The sequence below is a fragment of the Bos taurus genome, chromosome 6 (genome assembly GCF_002263795.3).
Source record: "Bos taurus isolate L1 Dominette 01449 registration number 42190680 breed Hereford chromosome 6, ARS-UCD2.0, whole genome shotgun sequence".
NCBI lineage: Eukaryota > Metazoa > Chordata > Mammalia > Artiodactyla > Bovidae > Bos > Bos taurus.
This window is the reverse complement of record NC_037333.1, coordinates 115,435,211-115,452,741: the sequence shown is the minus strand read 5'-3', so window position 1 is coordinate 115,452,741 and position 17,531 is coordinate 115,435,211. Positions and strand designations below refer to the sequence as shown.

The 17,531-nt window shown below is 68.1% G+C and overlaps 2 protein-coding genes across 12 annotated transcripts in view; both read left to right on the top strand.

Annotated features, from left to right (window-relative positions):
• Positions 1-6,555, top strand: part of RGS12 (regulator of G protein signaling 12) — a 114,924-nt gene extending 108,369 nt beyond the window's left edge. The window contains exon 18 of one of the 2 annotated variants that reach the window (XM_024993717.2): positions 6,085-6,555. In XM_024993717.2, the coding sequence (XP_024849485.1) occupies positions 6,085-6,308 (224 nt within the window). In that variant the 3' untranslated portion in view covers positions 6,309-6,555. Of the gene's footprint in view, positions 1-6,081 lie in introns of both variants that reach the window. The other variant, XM_024993716.2, reaches the window with a different exon arrangement.
• Positions 6,556-7,941: 1,386 nt separating this feature from the next.
• Positions 7,942-15,575, top strand: HGFAC (HGF activator). 10 transcript variants are annotated; one of them, NM_001207029.1, is made up of 14 exons: positions 7,942-8,266; positions 8,748-8,916; positions 9,071-9,167; positions 9,386-9,465; positions 10,028-10,150; positions 10,232-10,363; positions 10,534-10,644; positions 10,721-10,895; positions 11,103-11,188; positions 11,830-12,094; positions 13,639-13,778; positions 14,063-14,203; positions 14,293-14,441; positions 15,325-15,575. In NM_001207029.1, the coding sequence occupies exons 1-14, from the start codon at positions 8,162-8,164 to the stop codon at positions 15,505-15,507; spliced, it is 1,956 nt and encodes a 651-aa protein (NP_001193958.1). In that variant the 5' UTR covers positions 7,942-8,161; the 3' UTR covers positions 15,508-15,575. The 10 variants fall into 10 exon arrangements, with proteins under 10 accessions (NP_001193958.1, XP_059743288.1, XP_024848724.2 ...); XM_059887305.1 differs by having other exon boundaries at positions 7,960-8,266; positions 11,893-12,094; XM_024992956.2 differs by having other exon boundaries at positions 7,960-8,266; positions 11,103-11,224.
• The last annotated feature ends 1,956 nt before the right edge of the window (positions 15,576-17,531 follow it).

Below are 17,531 nucleotides of genomic sequence, written 5' to 3'. Positions count from 1 at the left end.
GGCCACGCCCGCGGGGCGGCTCCTCGAGCCCCAGGATGCGCAGACCCTCGCTGTGGGCTGCTCCGCAGCCGGGAAGGCCCCTTTTGCCTGAGTCCTGCCTGGGATGGGTCCTCCAGGACCCGCAGCCACATCTCTGGGGACCCCGGGCTGTGGTGGTCTGGCTTGGTGTGCGGGGTGGCTCTGGAGGACTGGCTGTGTGAGCAGGTTCCCCGCGGAGACCAAGCCGGGCCTCCTCCTCGCATGTGGCCTGCTCTGCGACCCCGTCTCCCCTTCCCATCCCCTGCACACGTGTGCAGCTGCATCTGTGCTGAGTCTGTGCTCCTCCAGGAGAAATAAACTCTACGTCTGACCATCAGACTGCTTGAAAACTCTTTCCTCCTTCATTTGAAAACCTATTTTCTCTTTAGAAAACGATAGATGTATTTTAATCCATGGCAAACACTGCACATTTCCATGTAATTCATTGTTTAATATACTGGCTTTTGAAAATAGACCACTCTAGATACACTTGGGCGCCTCAGGTGTGTCTGCAGACAGAGCTGCATGAGGGCAGGATGGCGGGGGGTGGGAAGTGCTGGACAGGCAGACACAACACACGGGGGGCATGGCTCGCCCCTCCCTGAGCCTGGGGGTTAGGGATCGGATGGCTGAAGGTGGGGGTGCCGGCACTGCTGGGTGAGGCGGCAAGATCCTTCCACCTGGTCACCTGTGAGCCAGAGCGCAGGTGTGCTGGCTGCCTGTGGTCCAGCCACGTCCTCCCCGGCTCCACACTCTGCTTGGGCATTGAGCCCACGCGGTTTACCCAGTGGGGCCTCTGTCTTCTGCTTCTCGCTCCGGAGCCCGGGCAGGGTGACGGGTGGGTCCCTGCATCTCCCAGCACATTACCGGGGCCATGTGAGTCCCATCCCCACCCCTACCCCTGTGCACTGGTGGGTAGGAACCCAGGTCATGCCAGTGCCGGCAGCTGCTTCTGACCACCGTGGCCACCCCCACTGCCCCCCAATCCCCAGCGAGGTGGGAGCCCTGGATGTTTGCCTCCTTGGGTATCCTGGGGGGTGCTCCTCCCATGAGCCTCGAGCTCACCTTGGTGACTCAGAACAGCACCGGGGGTTCCCCAGCCAGTGGGGCACTGCGGGCACCCTTAAGCCAGTGTGCTTATTCTTGGGGTCCACCGGCAGGTTTCATGCAGAGTGCGTCCCCAGTTCTAGGTGCTGTGAGCTGTTTCCTAGACGGTGGCCACCGAGACCCTTCTGTCCAGAGTGAGAGAGACAGCATGGCCATGCTGCCAGGTCGTGAGATGTGGAGCCGTGGGCTGCCAGCTCTGTGCCACCCTGAGGAGAAGGTCCCGTCAGGGTGGGCCTCGGTCCCCAGTGCCCACGTTCAGAGGCCTGTCAGAGCCCGAGGGCTGGAGGCCTTTGGACGGACACATGCCCACGCAGGGCACAGCCTTCCCGCATGGCCTGCCGTGGATTTGGTCCTGTTAACCTGTTTGGTATCCAGCAAAACCCTGGGCGGTGATGGGCACGTCCTGCCCCAGGGAGCACCGGCTGGGTGTGGGTGTGAGTCCTTGGCCCCGATGGAGCCAGTGTCAGGTCCAAGGACAGCGTCTAGGGCTCTACAGAGGGCTCAGGGCTCACTCAGCCAGGGGGCTGAGACGCCCCTGTCCACGTGGATGGGTGTGGCAAAGGCGTGGGAGTCACCCCGAAGGGCCCTATGTTCCTAGGGAAAGAGCAAGGTGTTCAAGGCCGAGGAGAGGAGCCGTAGCAGCGCGGACGGTGGTGGTGGGCCCCGGCCCAGCACCCCGTTGCCCCCAGGTGTCGGGCGGGGTGGGTCCTGGCCTTGCCCCCGGCTGAGCGCTCAGCGGGGTGTCAACCTGGGTGCAGGCTTGGCCCTGTGGGACCTGCAATCAGGCGCTGGGCTGAGAGAAGTGTGTCCTTCCGCCCCCGCCCCCCAGCCAGGCGCTGGGCAGGCTTCCCCCTCCTGTTGCCCAGCCGAGCTGGGCGGTGGGGCCTGGGTCAGGGTCCTGGTTGAGTCTCTCCCTTACCCTCCCTGAGGAGCCCTCGCCACCATCCTGGCCCCACTGGGGGCTCAGCCCAAGGAGCACTGGACGGGGCGGAAGCCCTCCATCCTGGGGGTGTGTACCACCGCCCCGCCCCTCCCCCCCACCCCAGGCATGTCCAGACCCCAGAGCGGGAGGGACCCGCAGTCACTTCTCCGCGGATCCAGGAAGTGCTGCCACGCAGCCCACCCGCCAGGGGTCGCTGTGGCCTAGTAACTCGGCTTCCATGGAAACCAGAGGCCTGTCTCAAAGGCCACGCCCTCCACTGGGTAGTGCAGGCGGCCAGACCGCATGCCCTCGGGGTGGCCCCGAGTCCCAGGAGCCCCTCTGCCCCTGTCCGCCCGCCCCCCAGCCAGGCCTTGGCATGTCTCACCTGCTAAGGCCAGGTAAGGTGGGAGCCCCGGGCTAGGGACACCTGGGGAGGCCCGCCTGGCTCCGCAGTGGGCCGTGGCCTGTGCCCAGGGCGTCAGGGCCTCCTGGGGCAGCTGTGCCGGTCTCCGCAGCCCGGACCCCAGCCCCGTGCGCCTGCTCCAGGCGCCTCCCCGCCCCTGTCCCTCCTTTGCACTTTGTCCATCAGCCATCTCCTCCCCAGCAGGAGCTTGGCCCTTCCATCTGGGCGGCAGAGGGGCACCCCCACTGCTCACTCCTACCTTCCTGGGCCGACGGTGGCTGGTGGACTTTCTCGGGGACACGTGGGCTCTCGAGGGTCCCGGGAGGGCAGCCCTCAGCCAGGGCTCTCTTCAGAACCCTCTTTCCAGCACAGCACCCCGGCCTTGCCCTGGCCAGGATGGACCTGAGTGGACCTCCCTCAAGATGTCCCGGGCTCCCGCCTCCATCTGGCCGGCTCCACGGCCTCCCCGGGGCTGACCGAGCTGGCCCAACACCCGTCCCCAGGCCCTGGCATGGGTGAGGATGACTCCGGCCTCCTGGCTGCTGGCCCTGGGTCTCTGCTGCGTGTCCATCCCCCTTGCGTCCCCTTCTCCGTGTCTCCCCCGAGTGCCCCGCAGGTGGTCCACGCCACCCGACCTCTGGGTGTCTCCCAGTGGGACCCACGGGCTGCTGGTGGCTGGTAGTACGACCCCCGCCACCTCCGCCGGGGCAGCCCTGCCCACACCCCCGCCCCCAGGTCTGCCCGCCTGGGTTCCATGTGACCCCCCCCAACCCAGCCTGTGCTGCCATGGGCTGGAGTCTTGGCATCCAATAGGTGCTCAACAGAGATCTGCTGAGTGAGGGGCTTCGAGCCGGCACCCACCCCCATCGCAGACTGGGGGCTGAGGTTGGGGGAGCCGCAGGTGAACCAGGGCTTCTGCTGGGCTGTCCCCTGACTTGCCCTTGGGGGCCCAGGCAGCCTCCACGAAGGGCGCCGAGTGGGATGGGGTTCCCAGGGCCGGTGGGGGCCTCGCGAGGGCCCAGCAGGTCTGGAGGCTGAGGCCAGACTGTGACCCTGGGGGTGGCCAAGGGGTCAGGCCACACCAGGGCTGTTGGGAGCCCTGCCGGCCCCCCAAAGGAGCGTCCTTCTCCTGATGTGGAGCCTTGAGGGCCAGGGCAGACCCGCCACTGGCCGGGGGCTGCCGGAGGGTCCTGGGAGGGGCTTTTGGGTCCCAGCTGCCGTGAGGGCTCCAGCATGGTGCCCCCAGGGAGGGGTTGGCTGTGCCGGTCAGAGTCACAGAATCCGGTCAGCCGAGGGGCCGGGCCTGTGATCCCCAGGGCAGCTTCAGAGGTGGGCAGTGAGGTTCCAGCTCCGGCCCCACGTGCAGGGTCTGGGGGACGTGGGACAGAGGACTGGGGCCAGCTAGTGCCAGGAGCGAGCGTCGTGTACAGGGCAGCCTGGCTCCTTTGGAAGTGGTCGCCCTCGAACTCTGGGGGATAGGGGGGTCCTCTGTGCTCCACCGCCTGCCAGGAGGGTCATGGGGAGCCTGGGAGAGCAGTCGCCACGGGCAGGCCCTGGCACAGAGGCCGTGACGCCTGCCCTCCCACCGCTTGGGCTGGGCCCCGGACACTGAGTCACAGGCCTGGGGCTGCCGCTGCCTCAGAGGAGCAAGTCCAGGCGGCGGAAGGAGCCTGGACCGCAGCCACCTTCCTGAGAAACGCCCATCCCGAGCCCGCAAGCTACCTGGGCGCCAGAGGGCCCGCGGCTGGGGCCACACCGCTCGCCAGGCTCTGTCCTGGAGGGTCTGAGCAGGGCTGGACAGGAGCGGGCCGTGCCCCGCGGTGTGTGTGGGCCCACGGGCCTCTTAACGCTCCAGACAGGTGCCCCAAATTGGGGCCAGCAACTGAGGAGCACAGCCCTGCCCCTCCCCACCGCCCCAGATCCAAAGGCAGACCAGCCCAACCGCATGGCTTCCTGGCCCTGGGGGCCGACTGGCAAGCCCGGGACAGGCCCAAGCGGAATGTCTGTTGAATGACTGAAGGACTGATTGTCTGGGAGGAGCTTCTAGTCCCGGCTGCTCTGCGTGGACCCTGGGAGCCCTGGACAGGCCCCTTTGCTCGCAAATGTCTCCGCTTTCCACCCCGACCTTGTCACACTGCCCGGGTGGGACGTGTGTGGCCGGGCAGCTCCCCTGTGAGGCGTGAGGCTGACCCGCTGTGGGGGCCCCCCCTGCCACCTCCCCCACAGGCTGGGAGGGGTGGTCAGGGGAGCCGGACCCCATGTTTCTGGGCTGGAGCCCCCTCCTCCAGCCTGTCCACTGGGGGCCGGGCCGAGGCGCCTTCCCCCGCACCCCAGACATCGGCGGGTCCTTGGCTCAGACTCACCGAGACCACCCCAGACACGCTGTGCCTCCCCACCAACACCTGGCCTGATTGGGGCCTGGAGTCCCGCCTGTGGCCCTGAGCCTGGCACCTGTCCTGGGGGTGAACCTGGGGAGCCCCGTGTCAGGGCTGAGGCTGAGGCGCCCACCCAGTGCCCTGTGCCCTGTGCACACCCGCCTGGCTCCTGGGGACCGCACCTCTGCCCCGCCAGGCCCCCTGCCCCCGCCCCAGGACCAGCCAGGGGGACAGGGCAGTGACGACCACCTAGGGTGGTGGGTGGGGAGGTGTGGCTGCCCACCAAAGCGTCTGGAAGCTTCCAAGGCAGTCCCAGGAAGCCTGGAGCTCCTGGGGGTGAGGCAGGTATTTGGAGTCAGGGCCTGGCTGCTCTGAGCAGTGAGAGAGCAGGTTGGAGGAAGGGGCGCTTGGCCTGTGGTCTTGCTGGCTAAGCGGGAGAGCGTGGAGGGGGACCCGGCAGGGGCTCGGGGTCTTGGAGGCTGAGACGCACCCCAGTCAGCCGCCGGCACGTGGACCACGGTGGGGCCAGGTCGGGAGGGCCCTGTGGGCCCCCTGCCCTATCCTCGCCTGGGGACCACGGCCCTGAGAAGCCAGCAGCGCGGCCCATGGGTGCAGACCCCAAGTGCTTGCGGAGGGCCTTGCTCCCAGGGTCCAGCCTGTCTGCAACAGCCCCACCCAGCGCTCCGCGCTCCCGAGCCCAGAAGTGCGCATCTCCCCGGAGCCCCCATCACAACCACCTGCCCGACGCCCCTTGGCTACAGACAGCCTCCCCCAGGGAAGGAGAACAAGGGGCTGGGGGTGGGGCGGAGGGGAGCTGCCCGCCTCTGAGCTCCTCCCGCAGAGGCCCTGCTGGGTGAGCCGTCCCCAATCTCCCAGCTGCACTGGACCCAGGCAGGGAGCCCCGGGCGTCCCCTTGCCAGATGAGGGGCCCCGCTGGTTCCAGCACACCGAGTCCCCCAGGCCAGGCACCCGCAGACCTCACCCCCAGCACTCAGGATGGCAGCTACCCTCGCCCTGCCCGCTCCCCGGAGCCTGCTGCCTGCCTTGGCCTGGGACCCTCCTCAGGGTATCTGCTGAGTAATCCCTGGAGCACAGGCCGAGGGGCCACAGGGCAGAGGTTGCTGCCCCCGGGACGCACGGGGTGGAGGGGGTGGTGGCACGGGAACCCCTTGGCAGGGTCTGAGCAAAGAGGGTGGCTGGGATCTCCCGCCAGGGCGGGCAGGCGGGTGACAGCCTTTCTCCTCTCCCCGTGACAGCAGGCAGGGCCCGAGGCAGGCGACACCCCCCGGTCAGCGCAGTCGCAGATGTGGACCGAGTCACTGGCGTGCCGTCTGGGCCGGCCGGCAGCATCCCGGGGGTGCGGACGGCCCCCTGGAGGCCACGGGCCAGTGGCGCCCCAACGTTGGCTTGCCCCACCCCGAGCCCCGTCCCCGGGGGAACCGCCAAGCCCAAGGCTAGCCCACACCACGCCACCTTTGTCTGAGGCTGCCGCCCACCGGCCCATCCCTGCGGACCCTGCACCCAGGCTGCTGGCCGGGACACATGCGTGGAGAGCAGTGGTCTTGAGGGAGGGCAGCTGAGCCCCCCTCGAGGGCCTCAGACAGGCCAGGTCAGCCGCCCCCGGGGGTCTGGCCTCAGACGCCCGCCAGGGCTGGCTCAGAGGGCTGGTGGTCCTGCCCCTGCTGCTTGGTGCCCAGCCTTCCCGCAATAAAGTGTCAGAGCGGACCCGACTGTTGGCCTCGTGCTGGGTCCTGGGGCATGGGCCCTCCTCCAGGGAGCCGTGGCCCCCGTGGCCCCAGGCACGTCGTGGGGGACCAGCTCAGGGGGGCTGGATCAGAGGCAGGCAGGAAAGCAAGGTTGACCTAAGGGGGCGTGGGGCCCAGCGTGTGGGCAGCCGGCTGAGGTCCTGCCCTGTCCAGGACCACTTGTCGTCTGGCAGGGCCAGAAGAGTGGTCTGGCAGGGCCAGTCTGTGCAGTGACCATGTCGGGGGAGCCCTGCCTGCCCAAGAAGGCCTGGGAAAGGGTGGCAGCCTGTGCAAAGGCCCTGAGGCCAGGGTCCGGAGGGGACAGGGGTGGCAGCCAGGCCAGGGGGCAGGGCGTGGGGTGGAGGGAGGCAGAGATGGTGCCACGGGCCCAGGTCCTGGGTGGACGGAGCCTGTGCAGAGCGCCCTGCCCACAGAGACGTGCTCCAGGCTTGCAGAAGGGCCCTAAGCCTCAGTGCCCCCGGGGCCGCGCCCTGAGCTGGGCCCGAGGGTGCCCACATGGAAGAGGGCCAGTGCCTACCGCCTCCAAGCTGGGTACCCCCCATTTCTGCACTCCCTCTCTCTGCCCAGAGGGCAAACGGGGGCCCAGAGGGCGATTTGGAGTGCCCAGCGAGGTGGCTGCAGCACCAGGCCAATCCCCCCAGACCAGCCCTTCCCTTCGCCCCGTGTCGGCAGCTGAGCCAGCTCACAGGGATCAGGGCCCCCTGGCCTCCGTGACCCCCTCAAACTGCTGAAGAGGGTCCCCGAGCAGCTCTGCCTGCGGCTGCAGTCACAAACCACAGGCCGGCTGGGGTGATGACTCCATGTCTGGGGGGCAACACCCCGTCCCCGTTCATGGGTCAGGGAGTGAAGTGCCCCCAGGCCAGGGCAGGGCCCCAAGCCGGGTCTCAGTGGGCCCGGGTGCCTGGCCAGGGGCTGGGGATGGAAGAGGCGGGACGGCACGGGTGGTCCTGGTCCTGGTCCTGGGCTTCCTGAGGCAGCGCCCCTGTGGGTCCAGGAGCTGTTGGGGCAGGGGGCTGGGGGCAGGCCTCCTCCCTGCTCCCCTCGCATGGGAGGCCCCAGCCCAGGCTCGCCCTGGGAGGGGACAGACGGAAGTGCTGTGGAGGACAGCGGCGGAAGTCCCTGTCCGGGGCCTTGTCCTCAACTCCCACCCCAGTGCGCACACACTCCTCTGCGCCGGGCCTCCTGCTGGCCATGGGGCCGCGCCAAAGGGCCCAGCACGTACAGCTGCTCTGGTTAGTACAGCTCATAAGTACACAGCGGCCAGCCCTCTGGCTGGGTGGGGACCGGAAGCTGGGACTGGGGGGTCCAGGCCCCTTCCTTCCACGTCATCCTGGAAGACTTCCTGGAGGAGGCGTCTATGCTGCGCCTGCAGGACGCGGTCAGGGCTAGGAGGAGCATGGCGGAGGCGAGAGGGGACCGCCGGCCCAGGCAGCGTGAGCTGGGCGGCAGATATGGCGGACGTGCGGACCTCCCGGCACAGGAGGCAGCCAGGGTTAATCATTTGCCGGCAGCCTTGACCCTCACCCTGCTCCCGCGTCCCGCTGCTCCTCACGCCAGCCCAGGAGGAGCCATGGGGTGCTGGGCCCGGGTCGCCAGCCCCTGCCCCCCGCCTGGGCTGGCCCTGCTGCTGCTGCTGCTGCTGCTGCCTCGCGGGGCACAGCTCCAGTCTGCCAGGGTGAGTGCTGATCCCGCAGCTCTGTGACCACGGGCTCCCCTGGGCCAACTCCGGGTCCTGGGGTGAGGCCAGGGCAGGGTGTGGGACAGGGTGAGGGGCCCACCGTGGGGAAAGTGGACCTTCGGGGCCGAGGTGGGCATGTTGGGCGGGCCTGGGGGACAGGAGGCCAAGGGCTCCAACTTGCTGGTCCCTGCCCTCTGGGCCTGTTGGGTCCACGTGTCTGAGGTCATGGGGGGGCTCTGAAAGCCACACAGCTGCTCTCGTCCGACCCCACCCCCCAGGATTCAAGCCCGGATGGCAGTGATGCTGGTGTCCCGGCTCCTTGGACTGGGCGGGCGGGGAGGGAACAGTGTTCAGCTGAGACCGGTGTCCCCTGGCCCCCCCTCCAAGGCCTGAGGACGCCGACGTGCAAATGGAGGCAGGTCCTTGTGTGAGGGGCCCACCCCACACCCCCCATCACAGCCCTCTCGGCCCTTCCCAGAGCCAAAGGGAGCCGCCAGGACACAACGGCACGATGACTCCTGTGACCCCTGTAACCTCAGTGACCCCCAGCACTGCAGCCGTGGGAGCACCCCAGACAGAGGGGCCCCCTGGTGGAGGGCTCACCCCCCTGCCCAGGGGAGCCCCCTCCAACAGCCCTGGGGGCACAGGTGTGTTAGGAGGGCTTCTTGGAGGAGGCGGCAGGTGACCCCCAGACGGGGCTCTGGGGGCACCAGCGCAGCCCCGGGCGGTGGAGTGGGGTGGGTGATGGGGGTCAGGAGGTGCCCGGCGCGGGAGCCCTTGACCCCCATTTCCCCCCAGCAGTGCTCACCGAGGCCGGGCAGCCCTGCAGCTTCCCATTCCGCTACGGTGGCCGCATGCTGCACTCCTGCACCACAGAGGGAGGCGCCCACAGGAAGTGGTGGGTCCCGGTCCCCGCGCCCCCGAGTCCACCCTGGAGGCCCTCCCACCCTCTGCCCTCCCAACTCCGGCCTGAGCCCGGCACGCAGCAGGTGGAGTGAATGAACGAGGGCTTGAGCAGGAGAGCGCTCCAGAGCGGCCAGCCAGCCAGCCTGAGTTGGGGTCGGGACGAGCCGGTCTCTGGGCGCCCTCCCCCATCAGCGCACGCCTCACCCCCAGGTGTGCCACGACTCACAACTACGATCGGGACAGGGCCTGGGGCTACTGTGTGCAGGACCCCGCTCCCCGGGGGGGCCCAGGTGGGTGCCTGGGGGTCTGGAGCCGGGGGTGGGGGTGATCTCTTGGGGGGAGTCAGAGCTGGAGTGGGGGGTCCTGTCCTGTGCTCATCCCACTGCAGGCCTGGGGGCTGGAGGAGTGGGGAGTGGGGAGCACCCGCCCACCCACAAGGCAGGGTCCCACCCTCTCTGGGGTCCACAGAGCTGCTCTAGCTATTGCTGGGGCCACGCCACCCCCTGCTGGTCAGGCTGGGCCCAGCAGGGCCAGAGAGGTCCCCGTGCAGGGAGCAAGGCTGGGAGACCTGCTCGGGGGGCCAGGGCGCTCCAGGGGCAGTGTGCTGCCTGTCAGGGTCCGGCTCTCAGGGTGTTGGATGCGGAGCCAGAGACCTCTGCCCAGGTTCTGAGAGCTGGGCAGGGGTGGGGTGGGGAGGGTGGAGGCCTGCAGGGCACACACGCCCCGAGGAGCCTTAGAAGGGGCATCTTGAAGGCAGCAGGCCCTTGGCAAGCAAGGGGCGTCACGGTGTGGGTCGGGGGCCCGAAGCCTGTGGGGCTCTCAGACGCCCCCCTCCCTCGCGCGTGTGCCCAGCCCTCCGGGACCCCTGTGCCTCTGGCCCCTGCCTCCACGGGGGCTCCTGCTCCAGCACGCAGGACCCCGAGTCGCACCACTGCACCTGCCCTGCGGCCTTCACCGGCCAGGACTGTGGTACAGGTAAGCGGGGCAGCGGGGTGGCAGGGCGCCGGCCACAGGCGCGAACAGTGGCTCACTGTGCCCCCTGACCCCCCACCCCAGAGAAGTGCTTTGACGAGAGCCGCTACGAGTACCTGGAGCCGGGTGAGCGCTGGGCCCGCGTACACCAGGGCCGCGTGGAGCAGTGCGAGTGCGCGGGGGGCCAGATCCGCTGTGAGGGGACCCGCCACACAGGTACTCGAGGGCGCGGCCCGGCGGGGTGGGCCACGTCACTGAGCCTGCGCTCTGGGAAGGGGTTTCCCAGGGCCACCAGGGAGGGGCACCGGGGTGGGAACCAGGCCTAGACACCCCACCCCCACCCCCGGCTTGGGGCCAAGGCCTAGCTCCCGAGTGCTCCCCCCCAGCTTGTCTGAGCAGCCCCTGCCTGAACGGGGGCTCCTGCCACCTGATCGTGGCCACCGGGACCACCGTCTGCGCCTGCCCCCCAGACTACGCTGGGCGACTCTGCAACATCGGTGAGTTGCCCAGCCTCAGAGCGGTGTGGGCCCCACGTCCCGCGGCCCAGGCTCACCGCACTCCCACCGCCCACAGTGCCCGCCCAGCGCTGCTTCGTGGGGACTGGCACCGAGTACCGAGGCGTGGCCAGCACAGCGGCCTCAGGCCTCAGCTGCCTGGCCTGGAACTCCGACCTGCTCTACCAGGAGCTGCACGTGGACTCCGTGGGTGCCGCGGCCCTCCTGGGCCTGGGCCCCCACGCCTACTGCCGGTCAGCACTGTCCCCACGGTCCTGACCCCTCTGCTCGGGAGGCTGCTCAGGGAGCGGAGCCTGGGGCCAGGGCTCAGAACCACCTGCAGGAGCAGAGGCTTCTGGGGGGGGTCAGAAACCCCCCACCCCCACAGCAGGCATCCTCATCTCCCCCCTTGCTTCTGCGGGGCCATGACCCCCGCCCACCAGCTTGTCCCTGTCCACCAGGAACCCAGACAAGGACGAGAGGCCCTGGTGCTACGTGGTGAAGGACAGCGCCCTCTCCTGGGAGTACTGCCGCCTAGCGGCCTGCGGTGCGCGCAGCTGGAGGTGGTCTCGGGAGGAGCAGGGTGGGCACCGGGCTGGCCCCACCCCACTGGGGTCTTCCCACTACACCCCCATGTGTGGCCGCCTCTCCCCGGAGGACCACGGGCCCATCTGAGAGATGGGGAGACTGAGGCTCACCACAACAGGGCTGGACCAAGGCCATGCAGTGGGTCGGCATCAGAGGTCAGGGGGCCCAGGCATTCTGCACTGTGCCCGGATGGTCCCCACAGACAAAGATACAGCTGGGTGTCCCTGGGGTCAGCCCCTGGTGGGTAGGTGGCTCCAAGAGGCCAGCCTGCCCTCTGACCCATCCTGGGTTGGCTCTGGGGTCCCAGGCTGCTGGAAGGGACAGGAACCCCTGCCAGGCCTGCTGGGCCACCCTGGCTTCTGCAAAGCCTGTGATCAGGCACAGTTCTCCTCATCCTGCAGATGAGGAAAACAGGCTCAGAGTTAAGTCCTGTGCCCCGCGCCACCACCCCCCACCCAAGGGCAGAGCTGGGCGTGAGCTGGGCTCCTCTTTCAGAGGAGCTGCCTAGGCGGGGGCTGGAGGCAGGTGAACCACTGGGGGCCTAGAGAATCCTGGACACAGCCAGGACCTGCGGCGTGATCCAGTGATCTGTGTCCCCAGAATCCCTTGCCAGGATTCAGCCCCCGCCCACCGAGGCCCTGCTGACCCTGCCTGGGCCCACAGCCGCTGGACCAGCTGGACGCCAGACCTGCGGCAAGAGACACAAGAAGAGGACCTTCCTGCGGCCCCGCATTATCGGCGGCTCCTCCTCGCTGCCCGGCTCCCATCCCTGGCTGGCCGCCATCTACATCGGGAACAACTTCTGTGCGGGGAGCCTCGTCCACACCTGCTGGGTGGTGTCTGCCGCCCACTGCTTCTCCAATAGGTGAGCGGCCCTGGGCCCCAGTGTCCATGATCCACCCCGGTGTCCCCCCTTCAACCATCCACCTCTCCGCCCGCCCGCCCGGCCCTACACGCGGCGTCCCGGCTCCACCGCCAGCCATCCGCGCACACGCCCGCAGCTCCTAAGCATCACCCGCGCGTCCCCACCTTACCCATGTAAGCCCCGTCCTTCGGTCCCTCCGCTCCCCGTCGCCCCTCTGACTCAGGTGGGTTTCCGCGCTCAGCCCGGTGCTGGGCCCGGAGACTGCGAGAGCCGCTGCGCTCCTGCCCCGGGGCGCAGTCCCCAGTCTCTGTGGCGGGTCCTCTCCCGGGAGCTCCCTAGTCTGGAGCTTGGGGCGCGGCGGGGCGGGGCGGGGGCGGGGCGGCGCGCTTGCGCAGCAGGGCGGGGGGGCGGGGCGGGGCGGGGCGGGGCGTGGATGGGTGGCGCGCCTGCGCGGCAGGGCGGTGGGCGTGGCGGGGTGTGGCGAGGTGGCACGCCTGCGCGGCAGGGCGGTGGGCGAGGCCAGCCCTGAGGCCCCGCCCCGGCCCCGCCTCTGCCCAGAAGGAGCAGGTGGCCCCATGTAGGGGCCTCGGGAGCCTGAGGTCCTGCCCACTCGGCTCCTCCGGGTGGGCAAGGACGGCTGGGGCTGGCATCCGGGGTCGGGGTCAGGGGTGTGAGGCCCATGACCACACCCAAGGGGTAGGGGCAGCGAGCTCAGAGCTGGGAAAGGCCTGCCCATCCACCTCTCCTAAATTTTCTACCTTGAGGGGAAGAGGCTCTCTCCGGGGGGAAGGGTCCAGTGTCATCCCAGGGGTCAGGGGCTTGGGGCAGGCTGGGGTCTGGCTGCATGAGAGTCCGGAATGAGCAACGCCCCCCAGTCACCCTAAGGACTGCACCGCGGGGGTGGGGGCATTGGGCACCAGCCCTGTGCCGAGTGCTTGTGGCCTGGGCCGCCTCCTTCCCTGCTGGACCTGTGAAAAGCCGCCTGGAGCCTCCCCTGTACGCACTGGGGTGGGCGTGGTTAACAGGCTGGAGGAGGGGAGCTGGCATGCTCTCCTCATATCACAGGAGGGGCCCAGCTGGGTGAAGGTACCCACCCTCTGCAGGTGGGGCCCCAGAGCAGTGGTCCCAGAACTGGGCCAAGCAGGTGGCTGGAACAGGGCGTTCATGGGCAGGTGTGATGGGGGTCAGCAGGTGAGAGGAGTGCTCAGGCTCCTGGACCCCCGGGTGACCTCATAGGAAGGTCTGCTTCCAGGCCAGGGGCACCGGGCAGAGCTGTGCCCCAACCTGGACCTACACCAGCTTGGGCCCCATTCAGCACTGAGCCCACCTGGACACATGAGAGGCCCCCGACTCGTGCGGGCCTTGGCCTTCTTAGAGGTGGTGCTGCCAGGACTGTGGGTGTGGCCGTAGCCTGCCACGCCCCACCACACCCCTGCTCAGGTCTTCCCAGGGTTTGGGGGCGGGGGCACTGCACAGTGTCGGAGGAGGCGCGAGCAGACCTCAGGGGCCCGAGGGTCATGCCGCCACCAGCCCCTGCTGCACAGCCCCCCCAGGGAAAGCGTCTCCGTGGTCTTGGGCCAGCACTTCTTCAACCGCACGACGGACGTGACACAGACGTTTGGCATCGAGAAGTACATCCCGTACCCGCTGTACTCGGTGTTCAACCCCAGTGACCACGACCTCGGTGAGGCTCCGCCCGAGGCTGTGTGCTGGGAGCTGGGAGCGGCGCCAGGCAGGCCTGGGGGAGTCCTCAGCCTCTCCCGGGAGGGATGGGAGAGACGGGGGCTGGGGGAGGGCAGAGGGAGGGAGAAGGTGAGGAGGGGGAAGCTTGCCTGCAGTTCCCTCCGGGGCCTCCCAGGACACAGTCCCCACGGCCCAGCGGGCGGCACCCCGTGTGACTCCGGGGCCACCTTCGGCTGTCACGGGCCCCCGCGTGGCAGGCTGACCTCCGACCTCTCTCCTGCCCAGTCCTGATCCGGCTGGAGAAGAAAGGGGAGCGCTGCGCCGTCCGCTCCCAGTTCGTCCAGCCCATCTGTCTGCCCGAGCCTGGCAGCTCCTTCTCCCCGGGACACAAGTGCCAGATAGCAGGCTGGGGCCACCAGGATGAGAGTGAGTGCGGGCAGGGGGCCAGGGTCGTGCCCCCAGGAGCGGTGGCCCGACCCAGCCTGAGCACCCCCGCCCCCCGTGTCGGCCCGCAGACGTGAGCGGCTACTCCCCCTCGCTGCGGGAGGCGTTGGTGCCATTGGTCGCAGACCACAAGTGCAGCAGCCCTGAGGTGTATGGGGCCGACATCAGCCCGAACATGCTGTGTGCCGGCTACTTCGACTGCAGGTCGGACGCCTGCCAGGTTAGCCTGGACAGCCCACCGCCCCAGAGCCTGGAGCTGAAAGCGGCCAGACCAGCGGGGCCAGCCAGGAAGTGGGGCCAGAGGCCCACCTCCCAGTCGGTGGCCACCCCCAGGGTGGGTTCTTGTCCCTGCCAGATCCCAAAGCCTGGGCACATCAAACTGAGGGCAGGACTGTCCACGTGACACCAAAGGCCAAAGCCCATCTCACCCTGCCTTCTCCCGAGTGGGCTCAGTTGGTCTGCCGATCCCAATAGCCTGGTTTCAAGGCTGCTCGGGGGGCTGCGCCTCAGGGCTGAGATGGGGAAACTGCTTTACTCCCCAGTTCACAGGTGGGGAGACACGCCGAGAGGGGTCTGCACGCTTTTCCTGGGTCACCCACCCGAGAAGTGGCAAAGGGTGCGGGGGCTCGCCCCTGGACCACGTGGTCCAGCAAACGCCTTGTGGAAGGTCAAGGATGGCTTCTCGGAGGAGGGGGCACTTGCACCTGTCCTGAGGGGTGAATAGCAGTTTGCCAGGATGTGAAGAGGGCGTTTCCAGCAGGGTGCCAGCTGGTGGGTGGGTGGAGAGCCAGACTGAGGAGGGCGCTGCTAGCTGTGGAGGTGAGAGGGAGGCAGGGCAGGGCCTGCGGAACGGCGGCCCGGGAGCCGGAGGCCTCGCCACCTCTGGGGCTGGGGGAGAGTGAGCAGGACCGCTCCCTTGCTCGGGGTGCCTGTGTCGCCTGCCCCCACCCCAGGCTGCTGGGGGTCCACCTTGAGAATCTGCGTCCCAGGCTGCTCCGGACCCCTGTGGAGGCACTTTCAGGGTCGGTGTGCCGGAGGCTGCGGTGAAGGGTGGTGGGCAGTTTCCAGGCGGGTCTCAGGCCCTAATGGGCCACTCTGCACAGGGGGACTCCGGCGGGCCACTGGCCTGCGAGAAGAACGGCGTGGCCTACCTGTACGGCATCATCAGCTGGGGCGACGGCTGCGGGCGGCTCAACAAGCCTGGCGTCTACACCCGCGTGGCCAACTATGTGGATTGGATCAACGACCGGATTCGCCCCAACAAGCGGCCCGCGAGTCCTTCCTGAGCCCCCTCTGCCCCGGGGCCTTGTGTCCTGGTGTTCCCTCCTTGCTGCCAATAAAGATGTTTCCAAGACCCCGCCCACACTGCCGGCCCCTCTACCCAAGCCCCCCAGCCCTGCCTTCCCTCCCAGGCCATGACCCCCCCACCCAGCTTTGTGGATGATGTGCCCTCGGGGCTGGGGGGCCCCCCGAGCCAGCACCCCAGCTGCCCTTCCTCAGTGGAGAAGGGAGTCTGTGACCCCACCAGGAGGGGTCTGGCCCCACGGCCTGGAGACTCGGGTCAAGAGATGCAGGTGGGAACCTCTTCCCAGCCAGACTGCTCTCAGACCCTCCTCTGCCCTGCCCTGACCCCCAAACCGCTCCAGCCACCCGGCCTCCCTGTGTTCATGAAACCAACCAAGCCTCCTTGCTCACCCTGCTCCCACCGCTGCCTAGAAAGTTCTGTCCCATGCTGCCCCTCCCCCTCCACTCAGTCTTTTGACGTCCTGGGAGGCCTGGTGGTCAGGTCCTTTCCAGTCCCTCCCCGTCATCACGCACACAGGTAGGCACAGACCCCTCGCCTCTTGGCCCCGTCTCAGTCAGGACTGTGTTCAGACCTGACCGATGGGGCTGGAGAGCTCTGCTTCCCTCCCGTAGCAGGAAGTCCGACAGTGGTCACCACAGCCCCCTTTTCAGGAGAGGACGGGTTTCCCCAGGGACCCCTTCTCCAGCGGATTTTGTGTTTCGCTCTGTCTGCCTGAATAGGGTCTCGTGGCCACACCCAGCTGCTGGGGAGGCTGGGAGGGCAGGGAACAGAGTTGTCAGGACAGGATCACCAGGTAGGCGCCCGGCCCCCTGGCGAAGCCAGAGGAAGAGAGAGGGCCACAGTGGGTGTCTGCGGCCCCAGCATGTGGGTGCGGCTCAGGGCCGTCAGTGGACTGGACTCGTGGGCCACAGCCGGGCTGGCAGAGGCCGGTGCCGGCCCCCGGCCCCCGGAAGGCACAGCAGCTCCCACTGGTGGACCTGGGGCCTCTGACCGCCCGCTCTCAGCCTCCAGGAACACTGTGGGTTCAGTGCCCCCAAACCTTTGCCTGGTGTGAGCTCTCCCCGACCTTGTTCCCTGTGGGTGTGGAGTGAGGATGTTAAAGAGGTGACGTGGGTCTACAGATGGTCTGACGTCAAGCCAACCTTGTATTCCTGGAGCAAGCTGTGCTGAGTCAGGGAGGGAGCCAGCTACCTTCTGTGGGCTGCTCTGGACTTCCTCCCCACCTTGCGCTGTGCCCCATCTGCTGATCCCGATGGGCTGCATCAGCGGGCTCCTGTGCCCTCGGGTGAGGGGAGCCCAGCCGGGGAGAGGGTAGCATGAGATTGGGGTGCTGATTTCCCTGGCTCCCTCTTCTGGGGTGACCTCAGTGTTACAGGTTGGATTGTGTCCTCCCCAAGTTCATAGACTGGGGTCAGAACCCCCAGGACCGCAGAACGTGACCTGATTTGGAAAGAGGGTCTTCAGAGAAGGGGTCACATTAAGATGAGATCGTTGCAGTGGGCCCTGATCCAATATGACTGTGTTCCCGTAAGAAGGGAAATTGTGCTCACAGAGACACACATGGGGGGAAGGTGATGTGAAGAGATGTAAGGGGGAGACGGCCGTCCACAGGCGAGGCCGGAGGCCGGAGCAGGTCCTCACGATGGCAGGAAGGACCCAGCCCTGCCGATATCCTCATCTTGGACTTCAGGCCTCCAGGACGGTGAGACAATTCCTGTTGGTTAAAGCCCCAGTCTGTGGTGCTTTTTGGAGAAGGAAGTGGCAACTCACTCTGGTGTTCTTGCCTGAAGGGTCCCAGAGACGGAGGAGCCTGGTGGGCTGCCGTCTGTGCAGTTGCACAGAGTCGGACACGACTGAAGCGACTTAGCAGCAGCAGCAGCTGCGGTGCCTTGCTCTGTATCCCAGCAAAGGGTACACCTGGATCCCTCACCCGAAGGTCACACTCCTCCCAAGGTGTAGATCCCGCCGCTTCGTGGTTCAGGGACCCCCACCCCCAGGTCTCGA